Genomic DNA, 27,380 nt, shown 5'->3' with positions numbered 1-27,380 from the left:
TTTGTTACTTATAAAGTTAAAACAGAGTTCGATCAATGACATAGTTCAAGACGTTAAAGTAAAGTTTTCATCAGATAAATTGCTAAATATAAGTGTCAAACTAAATCTACATTTCAGAGCTAAAGGTTTAATCATGGAACCACATACCAGTGCCCAAGACGTGATGCAATATGACCTGTGTGAGACCGCTGTGGTACGGATGCACTGTAATACATGTCTTGTCAACCTGTGTAAGGCCTGTGTTGGAGAACATGCTTCAGTTGATCTCTCAAAACCTCACAAAATTGTTCATTTTAAAGATAGAAAGTCAACTCCAATCTACCCTGGGTGTACATTTCATGATAAAGAGGGATGTAAAATGTACTGTAAGCGTTGTAACATTCCTATATGCACCAAGTGCATTGCATCTGATCAACATTTAGGTCATAATTTGTCAGAATTATTGGAAGTTCTGGATGAAATAAAAGAAAACTAAGCAAATACAACATTGAATTAAATGAGGTAATTTATCCAACCTACCAAGTACATTGCCTCTGATGCACAAAATAGAATAAGTCAGTTAGAAATGGAATATGGAGATCTCTCAACAGCCATAACAAAACATGGAGAGGACTGGCACAGAGAAATTGACAAACTTGTCAAGAAACTTAAAGCTAAAATGGACGAGATGAAAAACACACAGTTACAAACTCTACAGAAATACCTGGATGAAATAAACAAGACAATTGTTAAAATCACAGAAGAAATCAAATCAATTGACCAAGTAGTTACCTCTCATGCTATTTTCAAATTATTAAGTAGTACATTTGATGTAGATAAGTTCAGACAGCTACCACATAAATCTGTGCTTTCCTCACCTACATTCACTCTAGGAAGAATCAATGGAGAACAAATCAGGAAACTATTTGGAACTTTATCATCAATTTATCCACAACACACCAGAAACCACAAGAAGCTGAATCCTCTCCACCAGTCAAACAACTGCTTCAAGAACAAGAGAGTGTCGCCACCATAGACATTAAATATGGAAACTCTATCATGTGGCCTGTTTGAATGATGAAAAAATCTGTACAATTGGAGATGACAGCACAATGAAAGTCTTCAGCATCAATCAGAGATCACTATTTATGTCAATTAAAACCAAGTCAGGGTACACACCAGAGGACATAGCAGTGACAAAAAGTGGAGATCTAGTTTATACTGATTACCGTGATAGAACTGTGAACATTGTGAAGAATGTAAATATAGAGGAAGTGATCAGACAATGGAATTGGAAACCTCGCAGTGTCTGTACTGCCTCCTCTGGTGACCTCCTGGTTATCATGGAGAATACTGCTTATAACAATCAAAAGTTGTCCGTTATTCAGGCTCCACACAGAAACAAAGCATTCAGTTTGATGATAAAGGCAATCCTCTCCTTTCATTTTCAATTCTGGGTATCGGTATTGTGGTAAAACATATCACTGAGAACAAGAACCAGGATATCTGTGTGTCTGACTGTGGAGCTGGAGCAGTAGTGGTGGTGAATCATGCTGGGAAACTGAGATTCAGGTACACTGGACATACTCCTGCACCAAAAAAACAAACCATTCATTCCACTAGGAATTACCACAGATAGTCAGTGTCACATTCTTACAGCTGATGTTATTAATGACTGTGTCCACATCATAGACCAGGATGGACAGTTCCTTCGTTATATTGACTGTGGACTGAGTGCACCCAGAGGACTGTGTACAGATACAAATGACAATCTGTTTGTTGCTCAAGAGGAAAATAAACAAGTGAAGAAAATCAAATATTTGCAGTGAAGTCAATCAGTGTAATTATCATTTAGAAATATTAATATAGAATATGCACCTAATTAAAAAGTGTAATAAAATTGTTTTCTGGATGGCTCTTAAAAACATTATTTAATGAAAATGTTAATCTGGCTTGAAATATTGCTTTATTAACAGAAGAAAATAGCATATGATATGGCTTTATTAACATAATATATTAAAACATTTATGCAGTTGGGGTTGTGATTTTTAAATATCCATTGTAATTTTGCTGTAAATTAAACTTGAATTTTGTTTGTTTTGCTTCTTGTTATATGAATAATTTAAACTGCTTAAATCTTGTATTAACAAGAGGTCTCTGATCCAATGTTTACAAGTAATTCCCCGACTCTGATGTGAATTAACACTATCATTTTAAGATACACAAGTTCAGTTACAAGCATATGCACGGATAAACAGGAAGTTGACATCGAATTTGCACAAAAATAAATCCCACCATATGGCATGCCTCAGCAAAGGGTGTGCTAAAATTTCATCTCCGAAGAGTAGTTGCTGAGAGAACTGGATGTGTATGGTACAAATGGCACAGATAAATGGGGAGTTGATATTGAATTTGAACAAAAATGATCCAGAATTCCAGCACAAAGATTGTGCCAAAAGTTCAAGAATATGCAATGAGTAATTGCTGAGAAAACTGTGACAAAAAGTTTTTTAACTGACAAACACACAGCTAGACAGACAGACGGAGAATTAAATTAACAACAAAAATAAATAAACATACATCAACACTTGTGATCTTTTCAATGACATCCACATCGAGTTCATTCATCTTTAATCCGAATATAATTTTATATCAAATTTCTTTAATTCTTCAAAGCAAAGAACTGCGAACGATAGTATTGTTCTCCCGCCTACCTTCAGGTCAATTTTCAAAAGTTAACATATTCGAGGAAATTTTAATATCTTTTTATAGATACTTTTATGGATTTTCATAAAACATTACTTGTTTGGGAAAACAAAGAGAGATAAATCTAAAAGTTTGGTAAAAGTTGTGTTTTTCACTATAGAAATCAACGGAATACAGAAAACATTTTTTAAACATCTATCCCACCGTGACACAAAAATTCCTTTTTACAGTTAATATGGACTGTTATTTCACAAATTCATACCAAAGCTTTTTGTGTGACACGGGGGGGAACATATGTTTATTGACAAAAAACGATAAAATTGCTTACATTCCACCAATTAAAAAGCGATTCACAACTGAAACATTTTATTTAACATATTTATGTTTTATTTATTTCCCTAAAATATAAGAAAAGATATAAGGAACATTTAATCACATCCAAGACTATTTCAAAATATGGTGGTGGTTGAAAGTCCGATTTCAATGGAAAATATCGTCTACCCCCCTTTTTTCAAGAGCTGGAATTTTGGATAATTTACTACTAAGCGCTGGTATCAAGGCAATTCATCATTTCCCATTGAACTGTTCTTTGTATTAAACAAAGATTTTATGGCCAAATTGCTGTTTATTTTGAATTAAATAGATCCAAAATGTAGGCGGGAATCGAGAGTTAGCGTGCGTATTTCTTTAATATATTACTCATCTGGTTATTTTTGCATATTTTAATTTCCTCTATCTCCATAAAAAAATTCAAGGAAAAGGTATGCACGATTTATACTTACAACAAAATGATAGCAGTAGAGAATTTCTATTTTTAATTTGAAATCCCCTCTATACTGTTATAATAAAAGGAAGTAAAATAAGTGAACATGTATATGTACACAGCTACTGGGTTACCAAATCTGGAAAGAAGATACATATAGACATATAGGTGTGTGTTTAGATAGGTCACCTGTCATTACCATCAGAAGTCAGGTAATACATGTATCTACATTAATTCTGTAACATTTGCATTGTGATTATTTCTAAAATTTCCCTTGAAAATTATATTTTAAGATTCTTGTAAACAAGATTTGTTCACAAAGTCATCCTTATAGGACTTTTGTGAGTTTACTTTGACATTTAAACTTGTGTCATGTACGGAGTTACATTAATTAACGGATATTGAAAAGAACATTTTCTAGTTGTCATAGGTACATGTATTGTGTTTGGAGCAAAGGAATATGAAGGGCGTTATTTCAGGATATACCTTATTCCAGCACGTCTCTCTCATTTTATAAAATAGTGTGCTAAATATTTACTGTACATTGTTTCAGTGTAAAAGTAAGCCGTCGACAGCAAAAGACAACGCTTTTCTCAATATTGAGTCATTAGGCCAGGTATGTGCAATTAAAAAAATAGCTGATCTCTGTAAGGACCAAGGACAAATACTATTGAACCAAAACATCTAATTTTTTGCAGGAAAATGATCTTTTTGCTATTTAGACAACACATTATAGGCCTTTGATGCCACATGCATATAAAAGAAATGTACATAGAAGATTTTAAATATCGGTGGTTGGCGCAAGAGAAATTTTAACATTTACAAATAGCATAGTCAATGAAGTATTCTTTTTTAATCATGCTATAAGGAAATATAATGTTACATATGTTACCTCCATAAACACTCTTTAATGTTGTGTGCTCATATTAAAAATAAATCTATTTGGCATAATTAATGACAAATATATAATGATATATTCCAAAGCACTTTGAATTTAACATTGTCAAGAATGATGACGTACATTGTAAGGCGGTATTTTGGAGCACGAATGTGGAGCGGGATACAACTCCTGTACATAGGGATACAAAGATATGTTAACGATGAAAAATACAAACATAAGAATAGAAAGCAGGTTTATCTCTAGCTGAGGGAGTTTGAGGTTGACTTGACTGGTTATCCGATAGAAGAAAATAGACCAAAGAGAAGAAGAATGAAATGACAAGAGCAGGGCGTCATAAGCTACGTTAAGACCTTAGAGAATTAGGTTTATGATTGGGAATGTGAAATTGTCTGTCAAAAGAATTAACTGCGCAATCTTTTGGTAACACTAGTATTTGAGATGTATAATTTGGTAACTAAAGGAAAATTAAATACGGTGTCAACTTTATGCTAAAATGAATTTTATTAGAGGCCCATTTTCCAGAACAAATTCACAAACAATACGAGCAACAAATTTACGTCGTCAGTGTTGCGCCGACAGCGGATTTGTTGGATTCATTTCCCTGAGAAAAAAGTGTTATTTATAGAAATATGTCATTGAAGTTTTAGGCATTGTTAAAAAGATGTTTTAATTTCATAATCTTAGTTACACAAATAAAAAAAATATTTGCGTTTTTCTGGGACAACCATCGATCATATGGAACTTACACTGGCACAAAAAGTATCAATTGTGAATATATTGCTTTTCCTTAAGGGTCCTCCACACCATGTGACTTCCTGTACGAAATGTTCCGCCTGGAATATAGGGGAAATTGAGGCGTACTTGGAGAGGCGTCAATTTGTCTCTCTACATATATGGTGATACAAAAGTTCCGGGCGTAACTGAGACGGAAACCAAGCGTAAACGGGCAGGAATTTGAGGCGAAAAATGCAAATGAGCTACGCCCGGAAAAATAAATGACGCCCGTAAAAAAATTACGCCTGGAAACTAAAATGACGCCTGGAATAAAATTACGCCTGGAATGTCCTTATTATTATATAATACTATGTGACCTAAAAACCTATATATTCACCATGTTAACAAAGAAAAACATTCAGATTATGATTTACAATGTTAAAGCTAAATATTTAGCTTTTTGAACTGTAAGAAAACATAATGACATGTCATTAACATATATCATTAACAAGTATAGAAAAATAACATGAATTTTGTGCATTAGGGACACTAAAACACGACCACCATGATTGAGTGTGTATTTAGAATTAAACTTTTTTACAATACCTGTACATTTTATCACTTCAATAATTATATTGAAACATTTTAGTTACTGACTGAATACAATTCTTCAATTACTCAGCAGTTTACAGTTAGATTCTCACTGCAGCCTCTATCAGACTGATATTTCTCAGAATGTGTGCAAGGACAAACTCAAATAATTCTAAAGTAATTTTAGGGTCAACCAGTTATAACTATCATTGTACATAATCATAATCAAATTTACTCAAATAGGTACTAGATTTTCATGATCACACCTACCAGAAGACACTGTGTTATGATCATCCTCAAGAAGTGTAAAAGCCTTAACATTGAGATATCTGCATTTCCTGTTTCACTCACACTAAACTCCCTCCTTCATGATCAAATTCAAACTTAACCTCCTATCTGAAATGACCCTTAATTGATAATTAAATTGACCAATCAGAGGCTTTTACTTCTCCTGAAAGTTCCAGGCGTAATTTTTGTTTCTATTTTCCTGCCATTTTACGCCCGGAAAATCTGAACTTGCCAATTGACGCCCGGAATTTAGAAATGACGTCTGTAAGACGTCTCTTCTACTGAGGCGTAACTTTTCGAAAATTCCGTCTCCGCCTCAAGTACGCCCGGAATTTGCCAATTCCTGCTCAATTCCACCCAAATTCCAGGCGGAATCCGCCTTAAAAATTCATACAGGCTGTGACGTATATCTATAGAAAAAAATCTTTTACTTCCGGCTTTATCTAGTTTGTCCACTGACAATTTGCCTGGTAAGAGAGTCTTGCAAACGCTTGAGAGATAAAGGTTTTGCTAAGGAAAAAGTATACAGTACACTGAGAGCGACACCTTTATCATATTTGTGCGTTTCAATAAAGCCTTATCCCACTGTGTGTTTATAAATATTGATCAAATAGTGTACGTTTCTAGTGTTACTCTTTTATATCTTTCCAGTTCAGAAAACAATAATGAGTTAAAGTTATTATATTATATCATATACCTAGTAGTGTATCAGCCCTGATACAGGCGTTTTGGACTTGGCGAGACAGCGCCTCGGAAGTAGGGCTGTCTCGCCCTCAGGGCTGAGATATCTGTCTCGGCCCGTCGTCAAGGGGCTGTCTCGCCCTCAAATTTCAAATCATTATTTCTGTTTAATTTGTGTGAATTAAGAGTAAAATTCATATTTAAGTATTAAAGAGAAACATTATATATTGAAAAATTTAACAAGAATCTTTAAAAAATATTTATTCATATTAGAATTTTGAGAAAATTGTTTTTAAAAAGTGCGCCAAATGATAGCACTTGTGACGTAAGAGAGGTAACTCTTGTTTACTTCTAGGACAGCAACAAGTCATGCTTTGAAACAATGGACGTTTATTTGCTTTGACAGTAAGACAATACCAAGTTTTCATTTAATGTGCCATTTTAAATTAAATATATATTGTAAACAAAACAAATAGTTACTATAAATCTCAGGTTTACAAATTGTAACGATTCGTTGACGAAGTTGTCACCCCGGTTCGATCAAAAGTGAAAGTAGAATATTTTTAAGTTCGGGACCTTTTAAATCTTTCTAATGTGCTTCGAAATGAAATGTTTCAAAAGGACTATTCTTTTAAATGACCAGACCAGGCAAATCTCTATTTGAGTATTCACCGTCAAGCAACATCTCCAGGAACATCGAAATAAAGAAAGATAACTCTAATATTTTTTTCTGACAAAATTATAAACGTGATGATCAAAAAATATCAAAATATTTGTTCTTTTCTTTGCTTTAAGATATATGACATAAACAACATCACACCACTGTTTTGATCTCGTCCCTGGTATCAGCCCTCGGGTGGTCTCGGCCCGCGCCCTCTGGGCTTGGGCCGATACCAACCGCTCGGGCTGATACCAGGGCCGAGATCAAAACAGCAGTGTGATATTCTATATATATATTGACCTTTAATACATGATCTGATAAAAAGATCATTTGCTCCATTTGTAAAGCACCAGTTTCTGTTGAAGAACCCAAGTGTCTTTCTTATTAAATCGAAATGTTGACACAGTTTTAACTTTTAATCTGTAATGGGAAATTTTTATGATTAAAAGAAACCTTTGCTCATTCTTACACCCAAAAATTGCACTTCTACCTTAAGGTTGAATAAGTTCAATTTTCCATCAGATAACCATAAGTGTTAAACTAACTCTATATTTCAGAGTTAAAAGTTTAATCATAGACCCCCGAACCAGTGTCCAGGATGCGATGCGATGTGAGCTGTGTGAAACCGCTGTGGTGCAGATGCACTGTGATACATGTCTTGTCAACCTGTGTAAAGCTTGTGTGGGAAAACACATTGCAGCTGATCTCTCAAAACCTCATAAAATTGTTGATTTCAAGTACAGAAAATCGACCCGCCTCTACCCTTGGTGTACATCTCATGGGAAAGGGCGGTGTAAAATGTACTGTAAACGTTCCTGTGTGCATCAAATGTATTGGATCTGATCAGCATCTAGGTCATAAAATATCAGAAATATTGGAAGTTTGGAGGAAAGAAAAGACAAACTAAGAAAAGATCATATTGAATTAAATGAGGTTATTTATCCAACATACCAAGACATTGTCTCTGATGTACAAAACAGAATAAGTCAGGTAGAAAAGGAATATGGAGATCTCTTAACAGCCATAACAAAACATGGAGATGACTGGCACAGAGAAATTGACAAACTTGTCAAGAAACTAAAAGCTGAATATGATGAGATTAAACACAAGCAGATTCAAGCTCTACAAGAACAACTGGATGACATAAACAAAAAAATTATTGAAATCAAGGATGAAATCAATTCAATAGACAAAGCTGTTACCTCTTATACTGTTTCCAAACTATTTAGCACTACATTTGATGTAGATAAGTACAGACAGCTACCACATAAAATTACGCTTTATTCACCTACATTCACCAAAGGCAAAATCAATGGAGAGCAACTCAGTGAACTGTTTGGAACTTTATCATTAACTTCCCTATCCCCAGAAAAGAAAGGTTACAACATAAAGACATCACAGAAATTACATGAAGTTGGATCCTCTGCTCCAGTCAAACAGCTGCTTGATGAACCAGAGACTGTCACCACCATAAACACTGGTTATAAATACCTTTACAATGTGGCCTGTTTCAGTGATGAAGAAATCTGGACAAGTGGGGATGACAGCACAATGAAACTTTTCAGCATCAATCAGGGATCACTACTCAAGTCAATCACAACTAAGTCAGGGACTACACACTTTAGCATAGAAGTGACAAAAAGTGGAGACCTAGTTTATACCGATTACAAGGATAGAACTGTTAACATTGCGAAGAATGAGAAAATAAATGTTGAGGAAATGATCCGTCTACAGGATTGGAAACCTCGTGCTGCCTGTACTACTTCATTGGATGATCTGCTGGTTATCATGGTGAATGATGCTTATAAACGAACAAACGTTTATTATGATTTTAGTTTCCATAGAATGTTGTTGTCTGTCTTTTCCAGTGTGGCTGTTTGCTCTCTGCTGTCTAAATGCTGGAAAATGCTTAAGTCATCAATTGAAAAAGAATATTCATCCAACCTAAACATACCACTACAGAGTATACGCTTCATTTTGTCAAAGAATTTAAACACAATAAGTTAAAAAATCAACTCGAGTGCTTTTGGATTAAAATGACTTGCATTGTGATAATGTAAATTTGCAAAAGAACTGTTAATCCAGAGCTTTACTTGTATATTTCTGAAATATAAAAATAAAAGTATGAGTGCTACTTGTCATGAAGCATTGTGGCTTTTATGTGATATTTAAATTTTACAAAGTATTTCTGTGCTCTGTAAACTTACTTTGGCATATCATATACTTAATGTTTAAAATAGAGGTGTCAAATTGAAAGCGAATTAAGCGATAAAATAGAAAGAAAAAAACAGAGGACTGGGGCCACATCACTCACCTGAGCAACTGGCTAGGGAAAAGCAAAAATTGGTTCAGTATTAAAAAATTAAGATATATATCATAAAAGTGGGTTCTTGGGGGGGGGGGGTGTAAACAAACTTAAATCTAAACTTCCTTAGAATGCTTAGAATTTTCATCCTATAAACAACAAAACCATAATGTGTCACAAAAGCATTCTAAGGAAGTGTAGATTTAAGTTTGTTTTAAGACAAACTTAAATCTACACTTCCTTAGAATGCTTTTGTGACACAATATGGTTTTGTTGTTTATAGGATGAAAATGTTTATTGATATAGCCTTTGTATTTATATGTCCACTTTATGGTTCCTCTATTCTCCTGAATTTCAAATTTACATTACTTTTTTCATGCTTTTAAATTGATGATCAACCATCATGATGACTTTTTGAAGAATTTTATCAATTTTGACCATGCATTTTTATGTAAAAACTTGATCACCCATTGTGGCCACAACCTTGCCAAAGGTGTCATGATTTGAACAAACTTCAATCTACACTATACACGGATGCTTCCATATAACTATGACCAGTCATGACTTTGCTTTCTTGAGAAGATTTTTCTTATGTTTTCCTTTGTTAAACTTTGATCCCCTATTGTGATCCCCCAACCACCACTAAGGATCATGATTTGAACAAACTTAATCTAAACATTCAGAGGATGCTTCCAAATTACCATGACCAATCACAACTTTGCAGTTCTTGAGAAAAATATTTTTCAAAAAGTTTTTTCCTATGTATTCCTATGTTAAACTTTGATACCCAATCATGGCCCAACCCTACTCCTGGGGGGGTCATTACAAGGGGTGATCAAAAAGTTCGCAAACTATCTCTATATCTACAAAACCACAATTCAGATTAGAATGAAATTCGGTACACACATAGCCATACACAAGGTCTATAAATAGAATATGCTAAGTAAAGTTTCTCTCCTTGTTTGTGACGTCACAATGTGAAAATGACGTCACTATTTAGGTTACTTGTGACGAAAAATGGTTGTCGCAGTCGAACTCGTTCAACAAACGACTGTACAATTTATTGTAATATCTTAGAAATCCCTCTAAAGTATCATATAATAATTTGTACACAGTTTATTGAGATAAATGAGTTCCTATAAATTCAATTAATGATTGGATTAATCGTTTTAGTGAAGGAAGGCTGATGGATAAAAATGATACTTGTCATCTTGCCCAGTGAAAGCAAGTTTGAAAAGATATGTATTTTTAATTAGGCAATTTGCTATCGAAGACCTCCAATTAGCACTTTGAAAAATAGTTGAATATTTGAACAATGATATAAGTATTAAATACCTAAGATATCGTTTACTTTAGATTTTAAACATATTAGATATGATAAAAAGGATGCACCCATTCTCTATCCATCTTGAATAAAGGTCTCTCCTGAGACAGAAGATTAATTTGTGTTTTAATGGTCGCCATGCTTATTTTTGGAAAGGATGTTATTATCCATCCATTCTGTTGCCGAGATATGACCATTTCTGACAAATTAATTGTTCTTGTCATAAAAATTAACTCACATGGAAAGAAATATAAAACTCGGAAAAATCTTTTAACTTTTGTGACAGAACGCTACGGAGGGGGTCACGTGACCGCCAATATCACGTGATTTGCGCATACGCAGAACGGTGGTTGATGTGCATTAAAATCGGGAAGGATTAATTTAAAATATAATCAACTTTAAAACCAAATACTGTCTCTTGTATGGAAGTTATTCAATTAGTTTGCGAACTTTTTGATCACCCCTCGTATTTGAACAAAATTAAATCTTCCCTTTCAGAAGATGCTTCTGCATGAGTTTCATCTTTCCTGGCCAAGTAAATCTTGAGAAGAATTTTTTAAAAGATTTTTCCTATGTGTTTCTATGTTACAATTGGACACCTCATGGTTGCCCCATCCTTCCCCAGGGGTCATGAATTGAACAAACTTGAATCTTCGCTACCTGAGGATGATTTCACATAAGCCTTTCCTGGCCCAGTGGTTCTGGAGAAGAAGATTTTTTAAAAATGCCATCAATGTTTCACTAATTCATAATTATCTTCTCTTGAAAGAGGACATGGCCATTTATTTGAACAAACTTGAATCTCCTTTACCCAAGAATACTTTGTGGCAAGTTTGGTTGAAATTGGCCCAGTGCATGATTCCTGAAAAGAAGATGAAAATGTGAAAAGTTTATGACTACGACAACGACAGACAATGAACAAATTTTTATCAGAAAAGCTCACTTGAGCCTTCGGCTCAAGTTAGCTAAAAAACTTTTATCAGCATTTATAATGCTTGTGATCATTGCTATGGCATCCACAAAGAGTTCATTTTTTCTTTTATCCGAAAATTAAAATTTGCAACGCCAAATGTTTTGAATTCTTTAAAGCAATAATATTTGCAATATTTTACTCTTCTTTAATTCCATTGAAGTGTTTCAGATAAAAATATGCATGATTTAGAAATAAAAAAAATGATAGCGGTAGTTGAGAGACATTACTTTATCTCAAAGTTGATGAGATTGCATGAGATTTGAATATTTAAACAATATGGAACGCAAGATCGCGCGAGACTTTGAAAAGCTGCGAATCTCTGTTATTTAAGTCTCTGGCAGTAGAGATAAATCTATAACTTTAAATCCCTTCTACAAGGAAGTTAAATAAAACTGTACAGGTATAAACACATTATGTGGATCACCTGATCGAGATATTAGTTACACAAACTACAAACTGTATAGGTGTATGTTTATAGCAACAGGATCGATATTAAGAAACCAGCCATTTCCATCATAAGTCAGGTAATTAATATCTACATTGATTCTGTTACATTTAAACATTTGCTTTATGATAATATTTATAAGTTCTAATTACGTGTATTCATTTATCATGAAAATTATTTTCAAGAATTCATGTAAAATCTGGTTGATCACTGTAATGAGATATTAAATAAGGTATTAAATGGAAATGTTAACATGAATTAAAGGACAATGGTCTGATTATAAAAGAAACCTTTCTTCATTCCAACCCCCCCAAAATACCCCCAAAATTGCTATTCTGCCTACGTAAAAGTGCAGTTTTCCATCAGATAACTATTAGTGCTAACTTTACTCTGAATTTCAGATTTGAAAGTTAAATGATGGACCCCCGTACCAGTTGCCAGGACTTGATGCGATGTGACCTGTGTGAGACTGCTGTGGTACAGATGCACTGTTATACATGTCTTGTCAACCTGTGTAAGGCCTGTGTGGGAGAACATGCTGCAGCTGATCTTTCAAAACCTCATAAAATTATTGATTTCAAGGACAGAAACTCCACTTCTCTCTTCCCTAGGTGTACATCTCATGATAAAGAGGGATGTAAAATGTACTGCAAGCATTGTTACATTCCTGTATGTACCAAGTGCATTGCATCTGATCAACACCTAGGACATAAATTATCGGAAGTCTTGAAAGTTTTGGAGGAAAGAAAAGACAAGCTAAGTAAAGATCATATTGAATTACATGAGATTATTTATCCTACCTACCACAAAATTGCCTCTGATGTCCAAAATAGAATGAGTAAGTTAGAAAAGGAATATAGAGATCTCTTAACAGCCATTACAAAACACGAAGAAGACTGGCACAGAGAAATTGACAAACTTGTCAAGAAACTTAAGGCTGAAGTTGATGAAAGGAAAACCACACAGTTACAAACTCTACAGAAACATCTAGATGAAATAAACGAAACAATTATTAAAATAAAAGAAGAAATCGATTTAATTGATGAAGTTATCAATTCTCATGAAATTTCCAAACTATTCAGGAATACATTTGATGTAGATAAATATAGGCAGCTACCACTTAAAACTGTGCTTTCCCCACCCTCATTCACCCAAGGAAGAATCAATGGAGAGCAACTTAGTAAGCTGTTTGGAACCTTATCATTAACTTCCATATTATTAGAAAAGAACTGCTACAGCATGAAAGAAACAAATCACAAATCACAAGAAGCTGGATCCTCTCCTTCAGTCAAACAGCTGCTTGGTGAACCAGAGTTTGTCTCCACCATAAACACTTGGTATGGAAATCACCTTTACAGTGTTGTCTGTCTGAATGATGAAGAAATCTGGACAAGTGGAAATATCAGCACCATGACACTATACAGCATCAATCAGGGATTAGTACTCAAGTCAATCACAACTAAGTCCGCGAACTGGCCGACTGACATAGCAGTGACAAAAAGTGGAGATTTAGTTTATAGCGATAATGGTGATAGAACTGTGAACATTGTGAAAAATGGAATGATAGAGGAATTAATCAGACTACAGAACTGGAGACCTCACGGTGTCTGTAGTACCTTCTCTGGAGACTTCCTGGTTATCTTGCTCAGTGATGATAACAAACAAACAAAAGTTGTCCGTTGTTTTAGCTCTAATCAGAAACAAACTATTCAGTTTGATGATAATGGTAGACCTCTCTTTTCATCTGGTTCTCATTATTACAGATTTATAACTGAGAACAGGAACCTGGATATCTGTGTATCTGATGATGGAGCTAAAGCAGTAGTGGTGGTCAATCAGGCTGGAAAACTAAGATTCAGGTACACTGGGCATACAAAGAAAGGATCATTTACTCCACGAGGAATCACCACAGACAGTCAGAGTCACATCCTTACAGCTGATAATACATATTACAACGACTTTGTCCACATTATTGACCAGGATGGACAGTTCCTCCGTTACATAAACTGTGGACTGAGATATCTTTTGAGACTGTGTACGGATTCAAATGACAATCTGTTTGTTGCTCAATGTGGAAACAACCAAGTGAAGAAAATCAAATATCTTCAGTGAAGTCCATCAGAATACTATAGACGATACAATAGTTTTGATATTAAAAATAAATTTGAATGAACATTTTATACATTATAAATGTGTCATAACTTTTGTTCTAAATGTGTTTTTATAAAAATAAAAATGAAATCTATTACATTAAAATGTTTAAAGCTGTCACTCACCTTTATATAAAGGGTATGCATTACTATGTTGGTTTATAAGACATAGTAAAACTACACGTTTATACAATTTGTCAGGTTTAAATCAATTGGAGTTGGAAATTGGAATACACTTGCTTATTGTAATGCACTAGACTTAAATGATCTCCTTGGGATCATACTAGGTTTTCTCAAGTCTCCCTGCTCAAAGGCCGTAAGTGTCGAGCATTGGCCTAAATTTGCAGCCCTTTACCGGCAATGGTGACGTCTCCATATCAGTGAAATATTCTGGAGAGGGGCGTTAAACAGTATACAATCATCAATCATTTAAAAACGGCTTGATATAAGCTGGTAAGACTAAAAAATCTCAAAATATTCAGTGTTAACCAGAAGAAAAACAAATATTCAAATTAATTAATGTTTGCTTGCTCTGAATTTTTAAATAAACTAATCATCATCAGTCTTTTCACGGCTATCAATAGAATTATGGTCCTTTATAAAGTCTCTTTTTAATCTTTTCAAAAATTTTCTACAGAAATTTGACTTTAGTAATCATGTCAACATCACTCAACAAAATAAAAAAAAAACAACAATATAGACAACAATGTATCTCAGCATTGTCTACTTGTGCTCAAAGATTCTCAGTATACTGAAATCAGACCGAAACTGTAAAAAGGAATAGCGTTTAAAAAGTTTTTTGTATCCTACTTAAGTCTGCATTGTTGCAACCACTATTGAAATAACGACCACTATTGAAATAATTATATCAATAGTGGTTGAGAGTGCATTTCAATAGCATCCATCTTTCATATTGTTTCTGAAGAAATACCTTTATTACAGAAATTTCTTTGAACCATGATGATGTTGTTCAAATTGACCTTGTCCTTAGGACTGACATAGAGAAAGTTTTTGTCCTTCTTAGCACCATGGACCTCAAGACTAGAAACACTCCTCTGCAAAGAAAATGTGGTTTTACATGTATTACTGAATAATATATTTAATGTAAATCATTTTGTCAAATGCAATATGTTACAAAATCAGCTCCAATGCTTTTAAAATACTGTTAAATGACTCGAATTGTGACAAAGTAAATTTGCAAATGCACTGTTTTTCCAGAGCTTTATATTTTTAAGAAATATAAGAATGTACTCTGTAAATTAACTTTATTGTAGCACATACATGTTGTTTAAGATAAAGCATTCAAATTTAAAAGAGATAAAATAGCAACAACAACAACAACAAAAACTTACGTCAGCATTTATAACACTTACGTTTTTTCTATGACATCCTTATAGAGTTCATTCTTTTATTCTAAAATTGTAATTTGTAAAGTCAAAATACTTGAATTCTTCGAAAGAAATTTAAAATACTGATTATTTTTGCAATGTTTGATTCTTCTCTAATTCCATGTAAGACTTTCCAAAAATATGCATGACTTTGAAATAACACATTGATATTATTAAATATAAAATCTATAATTTTAAATCCCTTCTTCAAGGAAGTAAAATAAAGTTGTATAGATACAGTATAAACCTATTTGGGTCATTTGATATAGATAGATACACAAATTGTTAGTGCATGTTTATATCAACAGGATCGATAGGACGACCGCTATTACACTCAGAAGTCGGGTAAAACTGATTCTCTTATATTTGTATTATGATAAGTTTTATAATATTTCCCTTGAAATCAACATGTTTTGTTCATATATTTTTTATAAGTGAGTCATTGGTTCGAGCATGAGGAATTAAAAAATGGCTGATCCCTGTAATGATCCTAGAACATGATCACAAATACAACAACGTTTGATATGAAAGTCGAAGTTCTTTATTTATAGTTCTAAACTTAAACTGATTTTAAAAAAAACGTGTAGTATTTATTAAGTGAAAAGGAATTGCTATTTTTCAATTAATTTTTATATGCATCATCCAGGTACAGATGTCACATTTGATCTATTTGTCAATCACTAGTTTCTGCTATAAGAAGTAAAAAAAAATTTCTACTAAGTGGAACTTTTTGTTTTTCTGATGATAATATAACTTTAACTAATAATAAAGAAAGTACAATATAGCCTGACTTAAAGAAATTCTTTATTCATTCTTAAACTCTACCAAATGCCTCTTTACTTCCAAGAAATGATTAAGTAACCAAAATTAATCATGTGACACATACATTTTATAGTGTATTATGGTATTTAATCATGCATTGATTCCAAAAGTAATAAAAAGCCACCTGAATAATTTGTTACTTTATAAAGCTAGAACAGAGTTCGATCAATGCATTAAATAGTTCAAGAGGTTAAAATAAAGTTTTCATCAAATAACATGCTAAATATGTGTTACACTATCTCTATAATTCAGAGCTGAAGGTTGAATCATGGACCCACGTACGAGTGCCAAGGACGTGATGCAATGTGACCTGTGTGAGACCGCTGTGGTACAGATCCACTGTGATACATGTCTTGTCAACCTGTGTATGGCCTGTGCGGGAGAACATGCTTCAGCTAGTCTCTCAAAGTCTCACAAAATTGTTGCTTTCAAAGATAAAAATTCAACTCCAGTCTACCCTGAGTCTATATCTAATGCTAAAAGCCGATGTAAAATGTACTGCAAGCACCGTAACTTTCCTGTTTGCAAAAAGCGTATTGCCTCTGACCAACATTTAGGTCATAGGTTATCAGAAATCTTGGACGTTCTGGAAAAAATAAAAGACAAGGTGACCAAAGATCAAACTGAATTGAATGAGGTCATTTATCCAACCTACCAGGACATTGCCTCTGATGTACAAAACAGAATGAGTTACTTAGAAAGGGAATATGGAGATTCTCTCAACAGCCTGATAAAAAACATGGAGAGGACTGGCACAGAGAAATTTACAAACTTGTCAAGAAACTAAAAGCTGAAGTTGACGAGATGAAAAATACTCAGTTACAAATTCTACAGAAACATCTGAATGAAATAAACAAGAAAATGATTGAAATAAAAAATGGTATTGATTCAATTGACAAAGCTTTTACTTTTTATGATATTTCCGAATTATTTAGCACTACATTCAATTTTAATAAATATAGTCAGTTACCACTATATAAATGGTGCCTGTTTTTGAGGGTAACAGTTGAAATTGACACCCCAAGGAAAACCATTGTCAACCGACGCGTCGCTCTAGAGATAGTCCGTACCTTCCTTGTCCCTGTGCAGCTCCAATCCTACAAAATAGATTCATATTCTTTATACATTGTACTTAATAGATTATTTTGTTTTTAGTTTTATAATGATTATGTAAAAAAAAATTAGCGATGATTTCATATTTAATCAAGAATTTTAGTAATTATTAAACCAGTGACTCTTTTCCTCTGGATCACTTGTGCTGCGTCATGTCAGGGCTGGTGACGTCATATTTAACATAAAGCTTTCTTCTATTTCTCGACGTTATTGCCATCAAGAATTGAAATTTTAAAAGATTTGATAAAATAAATGAATTCAATTTGTTGTTTTCACATCATCATGTCGTTAATTTGATTTTCGACAATTAAACTTCAAATACGGTGCATTACATAACATAGCTGAGTGTGCAGATGAAAAATGTGTCATAGTTGGTGTTCTACATATTTTACAAAATCAAAAATAGATTTAATTCATGAAGAAGTTTAAAGGAGGCACTCTTGAATGATTTTGTCCCTTTTATAAAGGGAGAATACATTACATGTTGCTTTATATGCAGAATAAATAATGTATATCTCAAGTTACCAAATTTGAATAAATTAAAATTTGAGAAATTGACCAAAGTGAAAAAAAAAATACATACTAGTATTTAACCAGAAATGAGTAGATGGTACTGAAATATTTTTCCCTTATCATGAATATTCCCTGAGACATACACCTTTTCTATTTTGATATAAAAAAAACACAGATGACATAAGAGAGTGTATATCATAGGAGATTCTTAGATTGTTCTACAAATACGCAAATAAGCTTTTGCCCCCCCCCCCCCCCCCCCCCCCTCTTCCTTAAAAGCAGCTTTAACAGCTCAAAAATAGATAAAAGTTCTTAGAAATCTTTTAGAAAAAAAAATATTTAAATTAACTTAATTTTTACGTCCCTGAAAGTTTTACTGAAAGAATACTAACCAGAAATTTCTGACAAGACCGTAGCTCTACTGATTTGTAAGTTGCACAAAGGGAGATAAAGGTAGTTCATGGACCTGAACATTTTCAGCAATTATGAAGAGAATAATGATCCTTTGTTTAAGTTTATTTTTGTGGCTAGATGGTTATACGACTTTTTTTAGAATTCATGTAAACATTATTTGATCAAATATTTTTATATCCACTTATCAAACTGATTAAAATCAAACCTTCACGAGCTGCTTTTTATTTTGATTGTCGCGACAATCAAAATAAATCAATCAAAATACCCGATGATATTTAAATTATCTAATCACAATTGTACGAATTGCAGTAATCAAGGAAATTTTAATAAGCTTGCAAAAAGGTAAACTTCATACTTTTTCTTCTCTTTCTTTGATCTTTGTTTATCTTTGTTTATTTTCATTTTTACACAAGTTTGACAAAAAAAAAAAAAAGGAATCACTGACAGTTATTTACCTCAGCCACTTTTGTGGAGTTGTCTGCTTTTGAATAACAATTTTCACAGTTTTAATCTTCATCCCTGATAGCAGATGGCCAGAAATTTCAGATCCCATTCTAAGAGTTCCAACATCTTCCCTGTTTAATTCACTGCTTTGATTAATCAACAAAAACAAAAACAAGAATGAAGTACAATGTAGATGAACAAGTGTTATATTATACATGGATAAGGCATTAATAGTCCCAAGCAGTAAAACCTTGACATCAAAAACTCTGGACTGTAAAAAATATTTACACTTCTGCATATCCAATCAGAATACAATCTACTTTAATACTTCAATGGTATTCAGATTGCTTTCTCAACAGAATGAACCATTGTGATTTGTAAAATTGCTTCCAAAATTTTGTTTCAGACATCAATAAACAGTTTAAAAGATGCAAAAAATTATTGATGCAATTATATATTTTAAAATATACTTCACAATAAGATTATCAGGTACATGTAGATCATACCCTAAACTGAGCAACAGATTCAGTATGAGGGGCCAGTTGGTTTAGTTTCCATAGAATGGTATTTTCTGTTTTTTCCAATGTGGCTGTTTCCTCACTGCTGCCTAGGTGCTGAGAAATGTAAAAGTTATCAATTAAATATAAAGGATGTGCTACATTTACAGCATTTCTCAAAAGTATGCTATATTTATAAAAAGAAATCAATTAAAATTACTATATAGATCTATTTTTATTGCTGGGTAATTTAATATTATAAATCTTAGCTCTTTTTTTCACATTCTATCACAATAAACACATGCATTCATTTTGATGATTTTACTTGGACACAAACTTTGATTTAAAGTTAACAGAGGTCATATATATGGTACGAACAGACGCATAGATAAACAAAAAGCTGATATTGTATTTGAACAAAAATAACTCTAGCATGCTTTCACAAAGAATGTGCCAAAATTTTGAACATCTGCAACGAGTACTTGCTGAGAAAACTATGACAAAAATTTTGTTACTGAAAAACACACAGCTAGACAGACCAATTAATTAACAATAAAAAATAAATAAACCTACATCAGCATTTAGAATACTTGTGATCTTTTTAATGACATCCTCATAGAGTTCATTCTTTCTTTTATCCTGAAATCATAATTTTTAACGTGACATTTCTTGTATTTTTCAAAGCAAATTTAAAATTTTACACATTTGAATTCCCTTTATCTCCATAAAAATTCAAGGAAATGGTATCTACGACTTATACGTACAACAAAATGAAAGCAATAGAGAAATTCTAATTTTAATTTGAAACCCCCTCTATACTGTTATAATAAAAGGAAGTAAAACAAGTGTACATGTACACGTATATTTAATACTTTATACACAGCTACTGACACAGCTACTGGGTTACAAAATATGGAAAGTAGATATATACAGACATATAAGTGTATGTTTAGCAACAGGATCGATAGGACACCTGCCATTACCATCAGAAGTCAGGTAATATCTACATGATTCTGTTACATTTTCACATTTGTATTATGATAATTTCTAATATTTCCCTCGAAAATTCTAGTTTAAGATTCTTGTAAACATGATTTCTTCGCAAAGTCATTCTTATAGGACTTTTGCGAGTTCACTTTGACATTTTAACCTGTCTTAAGTACGGAGGTACATTATTAATTGATATTGAAAAGAAAATTTTCGAGTTGTCATAGGTACATGTACGGTGTTTGGAGCAAAAGAATATGAAGAGCGGCGTTATTTCAGTGTAGAGTGGTTGTCGGATTCTATATATGTGCCTTATTTCAGAACTTTATTTTTAAAATTTTTTATAAAATATGGGGCTAAATATTTTCCGTACATTGTTTCGGTGAAAAAGTAAGCCGTCGACAGTAAAAGTCAACGCTCTTCGCAAATCTCAGGCATTGAGTCATTAGGCCAGGAATGTGCAATTAAAAAAGCTGATCTCTGTAATGATCCAAGGACAAGATGACATAAACAATAAAGCGTGATCTACATGTACGAGGGTTGTCCCAGAAAACTTTTTGAATACTTCAAATACTAATATTTACATTTCCAATAAATTTCCCTTATGATTCTTTGCAAAAAAGCAGTATATTTTCTCATGAACTACATTACGTATGTACCACGAATAAGCACGACTCTATATCTCCATTGTTACGTCAAAATACATGTACCGCTCTTGACGTCAAAAATAAAGTGCACACTGATTTGCTTTAAAAATATCAGTTGAAAGGCGTAAATTTATGGCAATTCTTAAAAAATGTAAATATAAGAAATGAATTTAATTTTTGAAGATTCATGACGTATATGAACTACAACACTCACGTCTGCATATTTATCATGAAGCACTAACGCGCTTCATGAAATATGCCGGTGTAAAGACGAATAATGACCCCCGTCGAATAATGACCGGGGGTCATTTTTCGACAGCGAAAAATGACCCCCGGTCATTATTCGACGTCGAAAAATGACCCTTTTGCCCGTAGAAAAAGTGTCACCACTCTAAAAATTTGCAGAACCAACGTGAAGAAAAATGACCCCCGTAGAAAAAACACTCCCTGTTGATTAAAGCTGAAATTTTTAGGGGGCAAAAAAAATATTAGATAAAGAAGCATATTGGCCAAAATGCTCACCTGAGCTTATTTGGAATAGATTGATGATATGTTGATCTCATAGCATACGATTATAGCTATATTTCAAGGTCAACGCGATGATTCAGAATCTAAAGGAGTAAAGATTTATCGAGCCTGAAGTGTTAGGTAAGCATTGTTTTTCAATGGTGGAAATCATCGTACTGACAGAAAAAAAATCAGCAGTATCATACATTATTCTATCTTCCGCTTGAAAAGCGGGAGGGTAAATAGTGATTGGGATGTCCGTCCGTCTGTTACGCTTTGGGGTATCCATCTGTTATCCGCAACTCCTCTTATATATAAAATGATTTATTTGTAAAACAGCTATGCCCCTGTATGGCAACATAGCGAAGATTAAACTTTTCTTAAAAGCAATTTAAATATAATGGTACCCAAAGTAGGGTCTTCTCACAAGAAATACAATTGCAAAATAGGAAAGCCCTAGCACCACTTGTTCAAAATTAATGACTAAGGATAAGTGTTTGAAAGGTAGGTCAAACTAAACGGTCAAAGGGTCAAAGTTGATGGTTTCTTAAGAAAGGTTTAATGTAAGAAGGATTACATTTGTGAAGTATGAGAGTACTAGTATCTACCGTTTAAAAGTTAAAGCCAAAGGAATTAAAAATTTGGCATTTTTGTGTAATATGAGACAAACTCCAAGGTAAAGGTCAAAAGGTCAAATTTGGTGGTATCCAATGTAAGGTCTTGTCACAAGGAATGTACACATATTGAATATGAAAGATATAGCTATAATAAATGAAAAGTTATGGTAAAGGTTAAAGTTTTTGCAGAGAAACAGACCGCCAGATAGACAGACAGACATACAGACGGACAGGATAAAACTATATACCCGTGAAACTTCGATTACAGGGACATAAAAAGAAATGGTCTTCAATTAACTTTTCTTATTATGAAACAGTATAAAGAAGAGTTACAAAAATGAAAATGTTTGTTCTGATTCTAATATTAAATTCTCTGAAAAATATACTCAGAACTGGGTAAAATCGTGGAGTAAAACAAGAATTAGGAAAAATAATGAATACTGAGTGCTAAATCAAAAGGTTTTGTCTACATTGATAGTTTTTGCATTAGAATGTGTATTTTACACTAGCCCATAGCTTTACAGAGCATTTTATTAGGTGTTATACCCACCCCACGCTCTTACTTATTTAGGAGGAAGTCGATTATCAACAAAAGCAACAAGAAAAAAAAAACTACCCTACCTTTATTTTCCTTATAAGAAGGGACTAAAAATAAGCTTAAAATTATCTACTATTCTACTAATTTTCAACTGTTACTTTGCCACAATTCTTTCAAGTATACCCCCACCAACATTTAAAGTATGCCTTAATCATGGCGAAGTTAATAATGATATGATAGAACTTGTGTGAAGGCTTAACTTCATTTCAATATTTTATCTAGAGCCTCTTTCAGTATCATTGAAAGTTATAAAGTTTTATTGATATTTTTGCTTTTCATTGTCAAATAGGAGTTGTCAAACTTATACAAGCTAAAAGTTGAAATGAAGGAAAAATTAATTTTTCTATTAAAGAGTATTGTCCAGAACCTGATTGTTGCATGGTTTGATTTCTAAAAACAAGTGGAATATCATTCTTTAAGTAAACACTATAAGGAGGAATATTAAAAAGAAATTTTATTTACTTGACAATTAAAGAATCTCTTTTCACTTTAAAGGGGGTCATTTTTCAATAGGGGCCAATTTTTTATAGGACTAACATATAAAATAATGACCCCTAGGACACTTTTTCTATGAAAAATGATTTTTTTTTCTACGGGTAGGGGGTCATTTTTTGTCGTTGAAAAATGACCCCCGGTCATTATTCGATGGGGGTCTTTATTCGTCTTTACACCGGCGTGAAGCGTCGTAGTTCATAACCTCATGAATCTTCAAAAAATTAAATTAATTTCTTAATTGAACCAAAAATAATGATTTTTTGCAGGAAAACTATCTTTTTGTTATTTTGACAACACATTATATGTCTGTGATGCCACATGCTTATAAAAAAAAGTACGTAGAAGATTTTAAGTATCGGTGTTCGGCGCAAGAGAATTTTTGACTTTTGCAAATAGCATAGTCAATGATGTATTCTTTTTAATCATGGTATAAGGAAATATAATACTACAGATTTTACCTCCATGAACACTCTATAATGCTGTGTGCTCTTGTTAAAAAACTAATCTATTTAGCATTATTAATTACAAATATATAACGATAAATTCTAAAGTACTTTAAATTAGAAATTGTCAAAAATGATATGACATAAGGCGGTACTGTGTAGCACGAATGTTGAGCGGGATACGACTCTTGTACATAGGGATAAAAAGAGATGTTAACGATGAAAAAACACAACACAAGTATGGAAAAAAATTTATCTCTAGCTGAAGGGGTTTGAGACTGGCTTGACTGGTTATCCGAGAGAAGAGAATGGGCCAAAGAGTAGACGAATTGAAATGAAAAGAGCAGGGCGTCGTAAGGTACGTGAAGACCGCTGTTAAAGGATTCGGTCAATTAGGTTTATGATTGGGAAAGCGAAATTATCTGTTAGAAGAATTAACTGCGCAATCTTTTATTTTGGTAACATTAGTATTTGAGATGAAAATTTTGTTACTAAAGGAAAACTAAATTCAGAGCCGATTTTATTTATATGAATTTTATTAGAAGCACATTTTCCAAAACAAATTTACACACAATACGAGCTTCGTTTTGATACCATCAGTGTTGCGCCTACATCGGATTTGTTGAAAGGAAAGTTTCTATTTATAGAGATATTTCATTGAACTTTTAGGCATTGTTAAAAGATGTTGATGAGTAGTATGCCAATTTTTAATTACATAGTCTTAGTGACATGAAATTTAAAAAAAAAATTGCGTTTTTCTGGGACAACCATCGTACGTACATATGAACTTACACTGACAAAAAGTATCATGTGAGAATATTTTGCTATTTCTCTAGGGTCCTCTACACCATGTGACTTGTGAGTATATCTATAGAGAAAAAATCTTTTGGTTTTATCTAGTTTGAGCACCAACGATTTGCCTGGCAACGCTTGTAAGAGAGCCTTACAAAGAGAGATAAAGGTTTTGCGAAGAGAAAAGTATGCAATACAATGAGAGTTACACCGTTATCATATTTGTGCGTTTCAATAATACATTATCCCACTGTGTGTTTATAAATATTGATAATATAGTATATGCGTTTCTCGTGTTCCTCTTTTATATCTCTCCAGTTCAGAAGCCAATAATGAGTAAACGTTATTATATTATATTGACCTTTCATACATGATCTGATAAACAGAACATTTGATCCTCTTGTAAAGCACCAGTTTCTGTTGAACACCATAAATGCCTGTTTTATTTAATCGAAATGTTGACACCATTTTAACTTTTAATCTGTAATGGGAAATTAGTATGATTAAAAGAAATCTTTGCTCATTCCTACACCCGAAAATTGGAATTCTACCTTGAGGATGAATAAGTTCAATTTTCCATCAGATAACTATAAGTGTTAAACTAACACTATATTTCAGAGTTGAAAGTTTAATTATGGACCCCCGAACCAGCGTCCAGGATGTGATGCGATGTGACCTGTGTGAGACCGCTGTGGTGCAGATGCACTGTGATACATGTCTTGTCAACCTGTGTAAAGCTTGTGTGGGAGAACATATATCTGCTGATTTTTCAAAACCTCATAAAATTGTTGATTTTAAGGACAGAAAATCGACTTGCCTCTACCCTTGGTGTACATTTCATGGGAAAGGGAGCTGTAAAATGTACTGTAAACGTTGTAAAATTCCTGTATGCATAAAATGTATTGGATCTGATCAACATATAGGTCATAAAATATCAGAAATATTGGAAGTTTTGGAGGAAAGAAAAGACAAACTAAGAAAAAATCATATTGAATTAAATGAGGTTATTTTTCCAACCTACCAAGACATTGTATCTGATGTAAAAAACAGAATAAGTCAGGTAGAAAAGAAATATGGAGATCTCTTCACAGCCATAACAAAACATGGAGAGGACTGGCATAGAGAAATTGATAAACTTGTCAAGAAACTAAAAGCTGAATATGATGAGATTAAACACATGCAGATTCAAGCTCTATAAAAACAACTGGATGAAATAAACAAAAAAGTTATTGAAATCAAAGATGAAATCAATTCAATAGAAAAAGCTGTTACTTCTAATGATGTTTCCAATTAAACTATTTGGCACTACATTTGATGTAGATAAGTACAGACAGCTACCACATAAAATAACGCTTTTTTCACCTACATTCACCCAAGGCAAAATTTATGGAGAGCAACTCAGTGAACTGTTTGGAACTTTATCATTAACTTCCCTATCCCCAGAAAAGAAAGGTTACAGCATAAAGACATCACAGAAATTACATGAAACTGGATCCTCTTCTTCAGTCAAGCAATTGCTTGATGAAACAGAGACTGTCACCACCATAAACACTGGTTATGAATACCTTTACAATGTGGCCTGTTTGAGTGATGAAGAAATCTGGACAAGTGGGGATGACAGCACAATGAAACTTTTCAGCATCAATCAGGGATCACTACTCAAGTCAATACAACCAGGTCAGGGACTACACACTCTAGCATAGCAGTGACAAAAAGTGGAGACCTAGTTTATACCGATTACAACGATAGAACTGTGAACATTGTGAAGAATGGTAAGATAAATGTGGAGGAGGTGATCAGACTACAGAATTGGAAACCTCGTGCTGTCTGTATCACTCCATCGGGTGATCTGCTGATTATCTTGGAGAATGATGCTTATAAGCAAACAAAAATTGTCCGTTATTCAGGCTCCACACAGAATCAAACCATTCAGTTTGATGATAACGGCAAACCTCTCTTTTCATACAAGAGTTTTTTGCTAAAACATATCCGTGAGAACAGGAACCAGGATATCTGTGTGTCTGACCTTGGAGCTGGAGCAGTAGTGGTGGTCAATCAGGCCGGGAAACTGAGATTCAGGTACACTGGACATACTCCTGCTCTAAAGAATCAACAATTCAATCCACTGGGAATCAGTACAGACAGTCAGAGTCATATCCTTACAGTTGATTTCAACAATGATTGTGTCCACATTATAGACCAGGATGGACAGTTCCTCCGTTACATAGACTGTGGACTGAGTGATCCCTGGGGACTGTGTATAGATACAAATGACAATCTCTTTGTTGCTCAGTACGGAGATAGACAAGTGAAGAAAATCAAATATCTGCACTGAAGTCCATTAGTACTAGTATACTATAAAGGGGATAGAATAGTGTTGGCATTTTAATATCTCACCTTTCATTATGCAGATAAAGGTGTCATACCTTTGTGTTCTAAATGTGTTTTTAAAATAAATTTATTTGACACCTTTGAATCAGTTTGCTCCCTTTATATGCAGGGAGTATGCAACACAATACTTGTTGGTTAATTAACAGGATTAAATATGTTTAACTCAAATTTTTAATTTCAACAGGACAAACTTTTCAGCTCTCCATCATACAATCAATTAATCAAGAATAT

General features: G+C 33.4%; 3 protein-coding genes and 2 pseudogenes across 3 annotated transcripts in view; all 5 read left to right on the top strand.

The window, feature by feature from the left end:
• The first annotated feature begins 1,091 nt into the window (after nt 1-1,091).
• Nucleotides 1,092-1,852, top strand: LOC134258085 (uncharacterized; annotated as a pseudogene).
• A 6,035-nt stretch (nt 1,853-7,887) lies between these two features.
• On the top strand, nt 7,888-14,489 carry LOC134258084 (uncharacterized). Its single transcript, XM_062740650.1, has 4 exons — nt 7,888-8,021; nt 8,154-8,274; nt 8,359-9,075; nt 12,851-14,489. Exons 1-4 carry the CDS (start codon nt 7,888-7,890, stop codon nt 14,441-14,443), a joined length of 2,565 nt encoding a protein of 854 aa, XP_062596634.1. The 3' UTR covers nt 14,444-14,489.
• Nucleotides 14,490-17,058: 2,569 nt separating this feature from the next.
• Nucleotides 17,059-25,956, top strand: LOC134258083 (uncharacterized). The gene is made up of 2 exons (XM_062740649.1): nt 17,059-17,443; nt 25,682-25,956. The coding sequence occupies exons 1-2, from the start codon at nt 17,059-17,061 to the stop codon at nt 25,954-25,956; spliced, it is 660 nt and encodes a 219-aa protein (XP_062596633.1).
• The window catches only part of LOC134258090 (uncharacterized), a 22,871-nt gene continuing 16,104 nt past the window's right edge, over nt 20,614-27,380 (top strand). Inside the window, exon 1 of the mRNA XM_062740656.1 lies at nt 20,614-20,668. The gene's annotated coding sequence lies outside the window, so the exon portion shown is untranslated. The remainder of the gene's footprint in view (nt 20,669-27,380) is intronic.
• Nucleotides 26,039-27,099, top strand: LOC134258082 (uncharacterized; annotated as a pseudogene).

This window comes from Saccostrea cucullata, unplaced genomic scaffold, assembly GCF_032062105.1.
Source record: "Saccostrea cucullata isolate Sc308-1 unplaced genomic scaffold, CSIRO_AGI_Scuc_v1 ctg7584, whole genome shotgun sequence".
Classification (NCBI taxonomy): domain Eukaryota; kingdom Metazoa; phylum Mollusca; class Bivalvia; order Ostreida; family Ostreidae; genus Saccostrea; species Saccostrea cuccullata.
The sequence above is the reverse complement of the archived record's forward strand: the minus strand, read 5'-3'. Positions and strand labels throughout refer to the sequence as shown.

Coding starts and splice junctions, on each gene's coding strand:
- LOC134258084 (XM_062740650.1), top strand. CDS start 7,888: ATGCGATGTGAGCTGTGTGAAACCGCTGTGGTGCAGATGCACTGTGAT. Junction 8,022..8,153: donor CATAAAATTGTTGATTTCAA/GTACAGAAAATC, acceptor ATAAAATATCAG/AAATATTGGAAGTTTGGAGG. Junction 9,076..12,850: donor ATGATCTGCTGGTTATCATG/GTGAATGATGCT, acceptor AACCTGTGTAAG/GCCTGTGTGGGAGAACATGC.
- LOC134258083 (XM_062740649.1), top strand. CDS start 17,059: ATGGCCTGTGCGGGAGAACATGCTTCAGCTAGTCTCTCAAAGTCTCAC. Junction 17,444..25,681: donor AAAAAACATGGAGAGGACTG/GCACAGAGAAAT, acceptor ATCAACATATAG/GTCATAAAATATCAGAAATA.